Here is a 13743-nt window from a genome sequence, read left to right on the forward strand (position 1 = left end):
GTCGCAGTAGATTTCATCCCCTGCCAGGCTGTTTCTGCACAGCCAACCCCGGTCCTCTCCCCAGGTCTGATCTCCAAAGGCCAAGTTCCAGCACCCACCTGCACCGGCAGATATGTGTCTCAGGCTGGGGAGTGCAGGGTGGTGGCACTGACCATCTGTGCAGGAACCTTTCCTCTTTCACAGCTCCCTCCCAGGGGCACAGGTCCTGTCCTGATGCCTTTCTCACTTCGTCCCGATTCCTTTTTCACTTTCTTTTGTCCTACCTGGTTATGTGAAGATTTTCTTGCCCTTTCAGCAGTCTGAGGTCTTCTGCCAGCATTCAGTAGATACTCTGTGAGAACTGTTCCACGTGTAGATGTATTTTTGGGAGAAGGTGAGCTTCACGTCCTACTACTTCACCATCTTGATCACTTATCCATTTTTCCTTCTCAGGATTGCTTTGGCTATTTGGGGTCTTTTGTGTTTCCATACAAATGTTAATTTTTTGTTTTAGTTCTGTGAAAAATGCCATTGGTGATTTGATAGGGATTGCATCGACTCTGCCTTGTATTATCCTGTGCATTTCTCATCTAAAATCTTTGTTATTCTTCCTGGCACATCAGAAAATGCTCTGCACAAAGGAAGAGATACTGACCCCCAAACTAGCCTGGAATAACAAATAAGGAAAGCTACAAGAAGCATGGAGGTTTCTCCAGGACGCCGCTGGTCTTGGCCAGTGCAGCAGCAGAGTTGGGCACTTGGGCAGAACTGCTCAGCATGAGGGTACAATGTCACACAGAAAGCTCTGGGCTGAGTGTTTAATGAGATCAGTTAGGTTCCTTCTGACAGCTGACACCTCACAACTTAGATGGCATGTCTGTAGGAGTTGAACAGGAACCATTTAAATCTATGTTGACTTTTTAATGGGGAAAAAAATCAGTTTTGGTGCACAGAGTAAACATGAAGCAGTTAATCATCTCTGTCATGAAAAATCTCTCTCCACAAGGGCCCTAGAGTTGCCTGAAACAGTTATTCTATTACAGTTTTATGCCCTCTTACTTTTTTTTTTTCCTTTTAACTGAGAGGACAAGTCAGCAAGTTAAATTAATAAATGAAATCCAATAATATCCTTGCTTTTTGTGTTATTCTTTATGTGAAAGTACTTTATAAACCATATAGCACTGTATAAATGCTAATTATTATAAATTTATTCCACATGAAGGTAGATGGCTCAGAAACGGGCATATTCTTATTGCTTATTTTAAAGAATCAGTCATTTTCATACCAGTTTAAAAGTCAAAATGTTTCATATTTCAGTTTCAGGATTCTTCTGTACAATAAAAATCGAGTTGGAAACAAATGAAGATAGTAATTCACATCCTCTCTACCTCAATACCAAATTACACAACTACCACCTGGAGGTTCCAAAATGTCTCACGACCAGACACCGACCAACTACAGAATGTCCTGTCTGGTGAGCCGGTCATGAGCTGTGACCACCTCCAAGAGCAGTAACGCTTGAACACCAAGGGTCTGGCCTAAAGACTCTTATGTACAATAAAAACTCAGTTTTACACTCCTTTGTAGGAAGAGTAGGGCTTTTAGAAATACTTCTGGGATAGGGAAAGGCCCCACACTTTGACCTGGTTTCTCCGGTGAAAAATGCACATAAGTCTAAGCATGTACCAGTGAATGTTGGTAAAGGACAGCTGTTACTGACCACCCAATCTCATAGCTGGCCCACTGGGGAGCCTTTTGTAGGAATGAACAGAATAGCTTTATTTATTTTGATAAACAGAGGTAAGTCTTTTCAGCTTCGTTCTGATTATCAGATTTACCTTTTTAAATATAATAACCTAAGAAAAAATTAACCTGATTTGATGTTGCTACTTTTATCTGACTAAAGCCTTTTTTCCTCCTCAATGAGTGAATTTGCTGTGCTATAACCTGATGAAGGTTGCAATTGCGATTTTCCGTAAAACAACAGAAAAGCTGCAGTACCTGGGCAGCCCAAGCCACATGACCCACGACGGGGACCAGCTGGCATCATACTCATTCTCGCTGACAGTGCTGGGCTGCTCATCTGGGCCTTGGGCGGCCTCCTCCACAACCTGCACCTCCAGTGCTTTCAGGGCCACCGTGGGCGACATGGCGCTGGCCTTCAGCATAGCCACAGCCTCACTGTGACTTAAACTGGTCAAATCGATGCCATTGATATTCAACAAGATGTCACCTGTTCAAATAAGGGAGCAAGAAAAATGAGCCACCAAGTGATTACTTCCCTGTAAATCCTGTTATCTGTAAACTAATTAACAAAGGTTGGTTCCAAAAACTCAGATGATGTAAGGGAAAAGACCATTTTTCTCTTTATAATTCTTAGAATACTGAGGAAAAATCCAAGTCATGGACAACACTCCAAAACAATTCAAAAATTTTAAATAATATAATATATAGGAAAAGGTTTGGCTCGAGGCTCTGGAATTCAGTTGGGGTCCACATCATCAGCCCTGGTATAGCTGTGGACGGGCCCTGGGCACCTTCATTTCTCTTCCTTCCTTCCAATTAGAAAGTGATTTGATCTTTTGCTCTTAGAAAGGAATTTTTAATATATTCTACTTTATATTGATACAGTTTTATATATCTAGACAGCCCTACATAGTTCACTCAGTGCAATCATCTCAGTATGTAGAGAAGATACCCTTGGGCCTACACAAAGAAATGAAACTCGTGATTTGAACATGTCCTGCTTGAAGAAGAAAAATAGTCTTTGTTGCTCTGCCAAGTAATATAATAAAAAATAGCAATGAGGCTCATATAAAAGTTTAGGAAGGAAAGGATTAGTTTTATAGGAAGCACAAACGTTTGTACTAAGAAAGCCCGCAGAAAATCCTGCTCCCCCAATTCATCATTTTTCAGATTATTAAAGCAAAACATTCTCTTTGTTAGAAAACTTCGAAAACATAAAATAACAAGAAGGAAATGAAATTACCTCAAATTCCACAATAGGACAAATAATTTTTTAAAAGCCTTCTAAAGATATAATTCATATACCATTCAATTAAAGTCTGTAATTTTATGGTTTTATAGTCACAGAGTTGTACTGTACAACCATCATGGTCATTTTTAGAAAATTTTTATCACCACCCCCAAAACCCTGTACCCATTAGTAATCAGTTCCCTTCCCTGAGTCCTAAGCAACTACTAATCTACTTTCCATCACTACAGATTTGCCTTTTCTAGATATTTCATATAAATGGAATCATGTGGTCTTTTGTGACTGGCTTCTTTTACTTAGCATGTTTCCAAGATTCATTTATATTGTAGAATGTGTCAATACTTCATTCCTTTTTATGGCCATATAATATTCCATTTTATGGATTAACTTAGTCTCTTCATCCATTCATCAGTAAATGGACATTTGGGATGTTTTTACTTTTTGGCTACTATGGAAAATGCTGCTACAAACCTTCATGTACACTTTTTTGTGTGAGCATGTTTTCATTTCTCTAGGAATGGAATTGCTGGGTCATATGACAACTGTTTAACTTTTTAAAGAACTGCTAAACTGTTTTACAAAACACTTGTACCATTTTACACTTGTACCATTTTACATTCTCTCTGGCAAATGAGAGTTTCGATTTCTTTACATCCTTGCCAAATGTTATTCTTTTTTTTCCTATATTCATCCTAGTGAGGAATTTGCATTTCCCAATAACTAATGTCACTGAGTATCTTTTCAAGTGATTATTGGCAATTTGTGTATTTTCTTGGGAGAAATGTCTAATTCAGATCAGTTGCCCATTTTTAAATTGGGTTATTTGTCTTTTATTATTGAGTTATAAGGGTTCTGTAATCCCAAACTCCTAATTTATCCCTCCCCACCACGTTTCCCCTTCAGTAACTATAAGTTTGTTTTCAAAGTCTGTGAGTCTGTTTCTGTTTTGTAAATAAGTTGATTTGTATCTTTTTTTTTCTTAGATCCCATATATAAGTTGATATCATATGATATTTGCCTTTCTCTGTCTGACTTACTTCACTTAGTATGATAATCTCTAGGTCCATCCATGTTGCTGCAACTGGCATTATTTCTTTCTTTTTTTTTTCTTTTTTTTTTTTTTTTTTTTTTTTTTACTATTTATTTGTTTATTTGGTTGTGCTGGGTCTTAATTGCGGCATGCATGTGGGATCTAGTTCCCTGACCAGGGATTGAACCCAGGCCCCCTGCATTGGGACTGCAGAGTCTTATCCACTGCGCCACCAGGGAAGTCCCTCGTCTTTTTTTTTAATGGCTGAGTAATATTCCATTGTAATATGTACCACATCTTCTTTATCCATTCATCTGTTGATGGACACTTAGGTTGCTTCCATGTCTTGGCTATTGTAAATAGTGCTGATGTGAATATCAGGGTGCACCTATCTTTTTGAATCATGATGTTCTCCAAATACATGCCCAGGAATGGGATTGCAGGATCATATGGTAGCTCCATTTTTAGTTTTTAAAGGAATCTCCATACCGTTCTCCATAGTGGTTGTACCAATTTACATTCCCACCAACATTGTAGGGAGGGTTCCTTTTTCTCCACACCCTCTCCAGCATTTATTATTTGTAGACTTTTTGATGATGGGCATTCTGACTGGTGTGAGGTGATACCTCATTGTAGTTTTGATTACATTTCTCTAGTAATTAGTGATGTTGAGAATCTTTTCACATGCCTTTCAGCAATCTGAAAGTAGATTAATAGACCATAAGTGCGTGTATTTATTTCTGGGCTATCCTGTTCTGTTGATCTATATTTGTTTTTGTGCCAGTACCACACTGTTTTGTTACTGTAGCATTGTAGTATAGTTTGAGGTCAGGGAGCCTGTTTCCTCCAGCTCCATTTTTCTTTCTCAAGATTGCTTTAGCTATTCGGGGCATTTTGTGTTTTCATACAAATTTTAAAATTTACTGTTCCGTGAAAAATGCCATTGGTAATCTGATAGGAATTGCACTGAGTCTGTTGATTGCCTTGGGTAGTACAGTCATTTTGACAGTATTGATTCTTCTGATCCAAGAACATGGTATATCTTTCCATCTGTCTCATCCTTGATTTCTTTCATCAGTGTCTTATAGTTTTCAGAGTACAGGTCTTTTGCTTCCTTAGGTAGGTTTATTTTGGGGTATTTTTATTATTTCTGATGCAGTGGTAATTGGGATTGTTTCCTTAATTCCTCTTTCTGATCTTTCATTGTTAGTGTATAGAAATGCAACAGATTTCTGTGTATTAATTTTGTATGCTGCTACTTTAATGAATTCATTGGTGAGCTGTAGTAGTTTTCTGGTAGTGTGTTTAGGATTTTCTGTATATAGTGTCATCTGCAAACAATGACAGTTTCACTTCTTTTCCAATTTGTATTCCTTTTATTTCCTTTTCTCCTCTTGATTGCTGTGGCTAGGACTTTCAAAACTATGTTGAATAAAAGTGGTGAGAGTGGACATCCTTGTCTTGTTCCTGATCTTAGAGGAAATGCTTTCAGCTTTTCACCATTGAATTCAGCTTCTCACCATTGAGTATGATGTTAGCTGTGGGTTTGTCATATATGGGCTTTATGATGGAGGTAGGTTCCCTCCATGCCCACTTTCTGGAGAGTTTTTATCATAAATGGATGTTGAATTCTGTCGAAAGCTTTTTCTGCATCTATTGAGATGACCATATGGTTTTTATCTTTCAATTTGTTAATGTGGTGTATCACACTCATTGATTTGTGGATGCTGAAAAATCCTTCCACCCCTGGGATAAATCCCACTTGATCATGGTGTATGATCCTTTTAATGTACTGTTGGATTCAGTTTGCTAGTATTTTGTTGAGGATTTTTGAGTCTATGTTCATCAGTGATACTGGCCTGTAATTTTCCTTTTTTGTGGTAGCTTTGTCTGAGTTTGGTATCAGGGTGATGGTGGCTTCATAGAATGAGTTTGGAAGTGCTCCTCCTTCTGCAATTTTTTGTAATAGTTTTGGAAGGGTAGGTGTTAACTCTTCTCTAAATGTTTGATAGAATGCTCCTATGAAGCCATCTGGTCCTGGACTTTTATTGGGAGTTTTTAAATGACAGATACAATTTCAGTACTTGTAATTGGTCTGTTCATATTTTTTATATCTTCCTGGTTTAGTCTTGGGAGATTGCACCTTTCCTAAGAATTTGTCCATTTCTTTTAGGTTGTCCCTTATTGCCATAGAGTTGCTTGTAGTAGTCTCTACGGTCCTTTATATTTCTGTTGTGTTGGTTGTAGCTTCTCCTTTTTTCATTTCTAATTTTACTGATTTAGACCCTCCCCCTTTTTTTCTTGAGTCTGGCTAAAGGTTTATCAATTTTGTTCATCTTTTCAAAGAACCAGCTTTTAGTTTCATTGATTGTTTCTATTGCTTGTGTTTTTGGTGTCATATCTATGATAACCATTGATTAATCTGTTGCATAATCCAAGGCCATGAGGGTTTACACGTGATTTTCTTCTAAAAGTTTTAGCTCTTACATTTAGGTCCTGGATCAGTTAATTTTTGTGTATGGTGTGAGGCAGAGCTCCAACTTCATTTTTGGAGAAATAGCTTTCAAGATTCACTTTTCCATATGAACCAAGTGTATGGAGAATGCTATTGTTACCACTACCACCCCCACCCATACAAATTATATAGTATCAATCAGTGGGGGTTGTGAAATTGTGAATGAATTAATCCCTAAAAACCACTCCTTTTTATTAAGTTTGTCTCTGCTCCACCTCTTCTGTGATCCTCCTCCCACCCAGACACCTTTTTAATAGGCAACAAGTGTATTTCAGTGAGATGATCCTTCAAAGTATCTGGTCTCCCATAATGCTGGAAGCATAAATCTCTTAGAGGGTCTTTTCCAACAGTCAGAGTAACTGTTAGAAAGATTATTAAGCTTCAGCAATTTCCCTTTATGGTAGGCATTTTTCTAACCTTATAGAGAGGCTTTACGCTTCCATTATGTACAGGACATTTTAAAGGATTTTTAAAAGCCATGTTTAATAGAAAACTGTAGACATTATTTTTAAAAATATGAGTTGACTTTGGGAGATGTGGTGAAACTGTACAAGATCCTAGCTTACCTCTCCTGATTCTGCCATCACGTGCAAGGCAGCCATGAGGTGGCACACTGGTCACAAAGATGGGCAGTTCCCCACTTTTACTTCCTCGGCCCCCAGCTACGGTCATTCCAAGGGACTCATGTGGTTCCTTCTTTACAGTAATGTTTTTTTCTTGGCATGTAACACACTGGGAAAGATCCTGAACATGAGAGGAAAAATTTATTGGATAATGAATAATATATATAGTTGAAGTAATAACAGCTAAAGTAAAAACATAACGTGGCAATTATAAAGTCATTTTAAAAAAATCACTATAGAACTGAAAGCAATACACAGTTCTTCAGAGGCACATGAGCCCTGTGGATCACAATGGCAAACTCTGGACTACTGTATTTTCACAGGACTATATATGGAACTGAAAAACTCGGGACTGTTGACATAGGGCAAGTCAAAGTAAAATAAGCATAGGATTTGTATAATTACCTTCAGCTCCCAGATATGATCAGTTCTAAAAAAGTAAATACTGCATTTGAATTTTAAGATTCTGAAGAGAAGCCAATTAATTTTACTTCCATTTTTCTCCTATATTCTTTGAGAGAAAAGTTGACATAGTATAAAAGTGTGGATTTTACTAACTGCCAGAAAAAAGCTACAGAGCTATCTTCTGATTCTGACTAACAAGGGTTATCAGAGCACTCAATCATGAAGCAGGTGCAAATCTACCTTCAAAATTTGTGAAAAGCTAAAAGAATATGAAATAATTGAATTTTTGAAGTTAATAACAGGGAAATAAATCCCCAACAAACTATATTCTCAGGGAAAAGCTATTTTTATTGACATTTGTTACTGTTACCTATTACTGAGATACTCCTGGAAGAAAAGGAGAATCTAAAATACCACTTTTCTTTTGAATTAGAATTCAATAAAATCAAGGTGTACATATGCAATACGAATATTAAAATAACATTTATCGAAGGCTTAACTATGTGCAAAAAGCTCACAGCTTTACATGCATCATTTCATTAATCTTCACAGTGGTCCTGAAAAGTAAGTACTATTATTGGCCCCATTTTATGGATGAGGAAACAACTTAGAGAGGTCATGTAACTTGCCCCAAATCATATACAACTGTAAGTTCCTGCATAGGGATTTGAGCAGATGCAAATATATAAACATATGCTTTGCATATGTGCACAAAATATGTATACATATTGTTTATATGTACCCACACCACATGATTACTGTCCTGTTAAGTGTAACAGTGGAAGCTAATGTCTCAAAAGGTTTCCAACATTTATCAACTCTGAGAAAATGTAGATAATAATTAACATTATTAACAGTCTCAATAGAAATATGAGTTACATTTATGGAATTATAACATTCCTTTAGTGACATTATTTGAAAGTGTTGACAAATCTGTGAATCAGGCCCTGGAATTGCAGGCCCATCTCCCTTTCTCTGGTCTTGGAAGCCATGTACTCTTGAAATTTATTAAGGGAACTACCTGCAATAACAGCCTAATGTTCCTTAGAAAATGTTATGACCTAGTAGAAAACTTGGAAATGTCTTAAGGCAGTCCCTGTTTAAAGGTATGAAATCTATCTTAGTATCCTTCAAAATTGGGCAAAATCCACTTTATTATGAAGACAACTCATATAAACTCAGTCTTGAGTATATTTATAAGCAATTTTGGCTTGCAGGTATTTAATCAATTAAAGGTGGTTGTTTTATTCCTCTAGATGGGTCAGATATATATACTTTTTTTTCCTCAGGAACCAAACCAAACTTCAAAGATTATACTCAGAATACTTCAAGGAAAGTTCTAAATCATACAAATGTTTATCTAAGCAGCTACTTAAGAGGCCTAGTAGCAGGCTAATGTATACTGTAATTTTTAATGATAATTATAATCATCTGAACAGGTTTTCTGGTTAATCTGTTTATTTTCCCTAGGAGACCCTTATTTTTCTAAATCAGGATTTTATATAACAAATGCAGTATATTAGTAGCAAATAGCTAACACTTAAAAGTACATTTCATGTGGCTGTTCTAACCAATAAGAGTTGCAGAGTACACAGAATAAGAATAAATTCAGCATTACTATTTAAAACATTGTCACAATTAAAGATAATAAGAATTAGCAGCAGAGTTGAGAGAAAAATATGTGCCCCGAACAAATAAGCAGAGTTCTCTATATGAATGTTGGAATGACTAAGTACAGTTTTTAAAATTGTCTTAAAAATCATGTCATAGGGCTTCCCTGATGGCACAGTGGTTGAGAATCTGCCTGCCGATGCAGGGGACACGGGTTCGCGCCCCGGTCCGGGAAGATCCCACGTGCCGCGGAGCGGCTGGGCCCATGAGCCGTGGCCGCTGAGCCTGCGCGTCCAGAGCCTGCGCTCCGCAACGGGGGAGGCCACAACAGTGACAGGCCCGCGTACCACACACACAAAAAAAATCATGTCAGAGACACTCGTATCTCAAATTATTGTAAAATTCAATGACATAAAAGGTTCAATAATCAATTTTTGCCTTATATTGTAATTTTAGGAATATATATGTAATGCATAAAGTAAGGACAAGCCATATGAAACTATTCAAAACTCCAAAACAATAACTCCTTTTTCATAGTCATCATCTTGAAGGCAATATTATAGGTTTCCTTCATACATTTCAGTTTCAGTTCAGAAATGAGAACAAGTCTGTGGTTACAATTTCTTAAAAGTATTAACTAAACCAAAGACCAGTGACAAGTCTGTACTTGAGCTCAGAAAACCAGATAAACCTGATGGGCCAGAAGTACTTGTGCCTTTAAGGGATGCTTTCTTAGGGTACCTGTGACATTCCAAAAGTTAAGTATTCTCTCAAATACTGTACTTACATTAAGAAGTCATTTTAGCACACAGGGAACTTCCTGTGGTTTTAAGCAGACCAACAGATGTTTTTGTTTAGTAATTTATAATTTTACTTAAAGACAGTGACTTTGGAAGCTCATATTTAGCTTATATTTTCACACAGTTGAGTAATAAACATCATTTTAAAAATCCCATCCTGGGACGTCCATGGTGGTCCAGTGGTTAAGACCCTGTGCTTCCACTGGCAGGGGGCACAGGTTTGATCCCACATGCTCAGCCGAAAAAAGAAGAAAAAACACCCCAGCCTACCAGAAAGTGAGTTCAAATGAAGGAAACAATATCAAGAATGAACTACCACCCTTTTAAAATTTCTGCAGCTAAAGTGAGACAGTATCAAGATTCTCGGCACAGGTAAATGACTTTGCTATATATTATAAAACCGGTGAAATACTGAAGAAGCAGGGAAAAACCTCAACATACAGGAATTTAAAAATATTTAGGGTAGTCTTCCTATATTATTCATATGACAACAAAAAAATATGCTATACATGTAGCTATCGAAATTTATGAGTTATATGTTTAATATGCACATACCTAATTCTGTTGTAGGCAAGCTACCCAGTTGCTAAGTACAGGCTGTCAATCATTGTCTTCACTATGCTTTTTCAATCACATAACCAACTGTCACATTTAAATGAGTGAGCCAAGATAAACCCCACTTTCAAGCAGAACTAAACAAACTGAAGATTTCTCTCGACAGTCAAACATTTCTCATCAATCACCTGGCAGAGGGTCCTTCCCCACCAAGCAACTACTGGTGGAGGGACTGAGACAATGCAGTCTCTCTCCAAGGCAGCAAAACACACCGCGCATCCCAAACACCTGCGTGCGCCTTCTCCAACAGAGTTAACAGCCCTCATAAATCTTACCAGCTTGCAACCGTCATCCTTTGAGAGTGGATGAATTAAGAACCACAAACAAGGCACCTTACCTTATGTGAGCTGGGTCTGCTGTAAGGCAGCGGCTGTGTGTGGTGCTGGCTGCTCTGAGTTCCTGCTTCTCGGACAGCGTTTCCAGGCTGGGGTTTCCCTGGTCTAGCGATTGTTAAATTCACCCTCTCTCCACTAGCCTGGAGAAAACACAGACACGACTGCCAGTCATTAACGGTGCTTCTCATTTCACAAAGCACAGGCACTCCTCACCGAGCCAGCGCCTTGCCTGGGGGGGACTGCAGGCACCCGGTGGTCGGAGAAGGGAGCTCATCTCGTGAGCTCATGTGTTAAGACGTCTGCGGCTGAGATGCACGTGCACGGCTCTTGCACAGCCTCTCCCCAAGCCCCCACCTCCGCAACAAGCCAGGCAGAGCAAGCTGCCCGTGTTCTTCTCTCCCCATGATTTCCTGAAGGGTAGCTTTTTTCTGATACTTCTCTGCCCCTTCAAGGTTAGCCTTGTTGTTGTGAGGGAGAGAGCAAAGGAAAGAATATAAGAGGAACAACTGATTCAAAACCCGATTAAAATCCACTGCGACTTTACAAATAAATTCCACGGTGGCTATTTTGGAAGTAATAATCAGTGAAACTATGCACAGCTTTGTTTCTGTTTGCTATAAGTTTGGGTCAAAAATAGGACACCAGCTTAAATAATCCTGGAAAGAATGATTCTAGAGATCCTGTATAAGATTGTATTTATATAAATATATATAGTGTGTGTATTGCACACACACCTGTTATGTTAATTATATCTTAGAGGTTTGTGACTATCATTTTAAATTTAGAGGCCCATTATCTATATCCATATATATTTTAAACGTAAAGTACAGGCCTGATTTACTTGAAGGTGACTCTTGGTCATGACTGCAATTCCCAATTGCATTATTACTCCTGTGGGAAATTATGACGGCCTGCTTTCAAGGAATTGTGGTAGAAAGTGGGGACCTCCCCCATGATTACAGTCAGTAATGTTAAGAAATCACTATTTTCAGTTATTTCCACAAGTATTATTGAGATGAACTGACATACATCACTGCATTTTTAGTTTATAAACTGGAGAATAAGGGTTAATTTTTATGTCCATCTAAAAAACATTTGCTTATTCAAGCATTTTATTCAACTAAATTTCAAACAAGTTCCTCAAAATAACTGAAAGAAAAACACTTAATATGTGGCCAGATTCCCAAAGCACAGAGTCTGGGTACTTGATCTAAGTGGTAAATACAAAAGTAGAATCCTGATGTTGAAAATTCTGACACTTCACATCATTCGATTGCACGGTGTGAAGTGGTGAGATGCTCCATCTGTGACTTTACTTCAATGTACAGAATTAGTTTCATTACTGCTTACTACCTCATAACCACCAAATACTCTTAATTAGTATTTCAACTTTTACTGGAAAACCCCTGCTTATGCAAAACCTATTATGAATAGAAGCAAATCCTTGATCTTTCTAGATTTTTTGAAAGACAAAATTCTGTGCATGTGATGGAAGTGGGCATTTAGGACTTAAATGATGGACCAACATTTGGGTTTAGGCTGACTTTAAACAGAATGCACATCTAATATGTCAGGGTTTCAAACACAGTAAAAAAAAGTTGTTAAAGATTTTTTAAAATGCAAGATGTTCAAATAACAATACCCTTAAGTCATAGTTGAGTAGTACACTCTGGTGCTGGGAGTATACTCTGATCTTTCTGGAGGGAAGTTTAGCAAAATGTCTTAAAATGAAAACAAAACATGAAAGTCCGTCAATAGGGGAACACTGAGTGAATCAGCTAGTAAAGATCATGATGGGGTTCTACACTTACTTTCATGGTAAGAAGTTCACAACATACTGCTGACAAAGAAAAAGTTGCAAACTCAGAATTTACAAGATAAGCACGTGTGTAAGTATTGTGTAAATTTGTATCTATCTGTGAACACACACACTCAAAACTTTGTAAGGATGTCCTCCAAACACTTAACATTGATATAGCTTGGGATGTTTAGACTGAATTTGATTGTAACTTCTTTATTTTCAGTATTTTATCTTCAGTGTGCTCCTTTTTAGACATGGAATACGTGTTATTTTTATAATCCTCAAGACCATTTTTTTTCAAAAAGAAGTTGAGCAACTTGAGTTTTCTATAGTCTGGGAAAAATCACAGCACAAAATATGCAACTATTTGCATTATACAAATCCAAATAAAATATATTATGAAAAATTTTAAATGTGTTTTCTACCTGTGTAACTATATTTTCTACATTTTGGTTAGAAATTTAGTAAGGACCATCTATTTAGGAATTAGTGTACTTTAACATTGCCTGAAATATATACAGGCAATATATTTCTCTCTTCCTTTCCATCTTACTGATCGGACTTCTCGATTCAGAAAGTCCATTCGACTTGCCTATTTCTGTTAACAAATCCCCAAAATGGATTAACTTTCTTCTCCGCCCCCCCACACCCCGCAAGATGAACTTGTTCTCAGCAGTGCAGCAGCTGGCGTGATCCACAGGTAAAGCTCCTGGTGCCCCGAATGCCGCCTCTGATTTGAGGGAATTTCAAGGCATTCAATTTTTTTAAGCCTCAAATCTATGAAATAAGACCAGTACCTGAACCGCCTCTCAATGCAATATGGCTGTGAGCGTGTGTGTGTTTCCTTAAGGCTATATTGAACCAAAAAGTGGGAGAAAAGGGAGTAGGTTGAAGGGGGAGTGAGACTTGGGTTTTCTTAGTGTTAAAATCTCATTGTGGGCTTCCCTAGTGGCACAGTGGTTGAGAGTCCGCCTGCCGATGCAGGGGACCCGGGTTCGTGCCCCGGTCCGGGAAGATCCCACGTGCCGCGGAGC

General features: G+C 37.9%; 1 protein-coding gene across 4 annotated transcripts in view; it reads right to left on the reverse strand.

Annotated features, from left to right (window-relative positions):
* Positions 1–13743, reverse strand: part of LNX2 (ligand of numb-protein X 2) — a 46787-nt gene that overhangs the window by 12774 nt on the left and 20270 nt on the right. For 3 of the 4 annotated variants that reach the window (XM_028497398.1, XM_007112031.4, XM_055089646.1), the window contains 3 exons: positions 10911–11048; positions 7086–7263; positions 1981–2212 (listed from right to left, as the gene is read on the reverse strand). In XM_028497398.1, the coding sequence (XP_028353199.1) occupies positions 1981–2212; positions 7086–7263; positions 10911–11048 (548 nt within the window). Of the gene's footprint in view, positions 1–248; positions 496–1980; positions 2213–7085; positions 7264–10910; positions 11049–13743 lie in introns of those variants that run through there. The other variant, XM_055089645.1, reaches the window with a different exon arrangement.

The sequence above is a fragment of the Physeter macrocephalus genome, chromosome 13, assembly GCF_002837175.3.
Source record: "Physeter macrocephalus isolate SW-GA chromosome 13, ASM283717v5, whole genome shotgun sequence".
NCBI lineage: Eukaryota > Metazoa > Chordata > Mammalia > Artiodactyla > Physeteridae > Physeter > Physeter macrocephalus.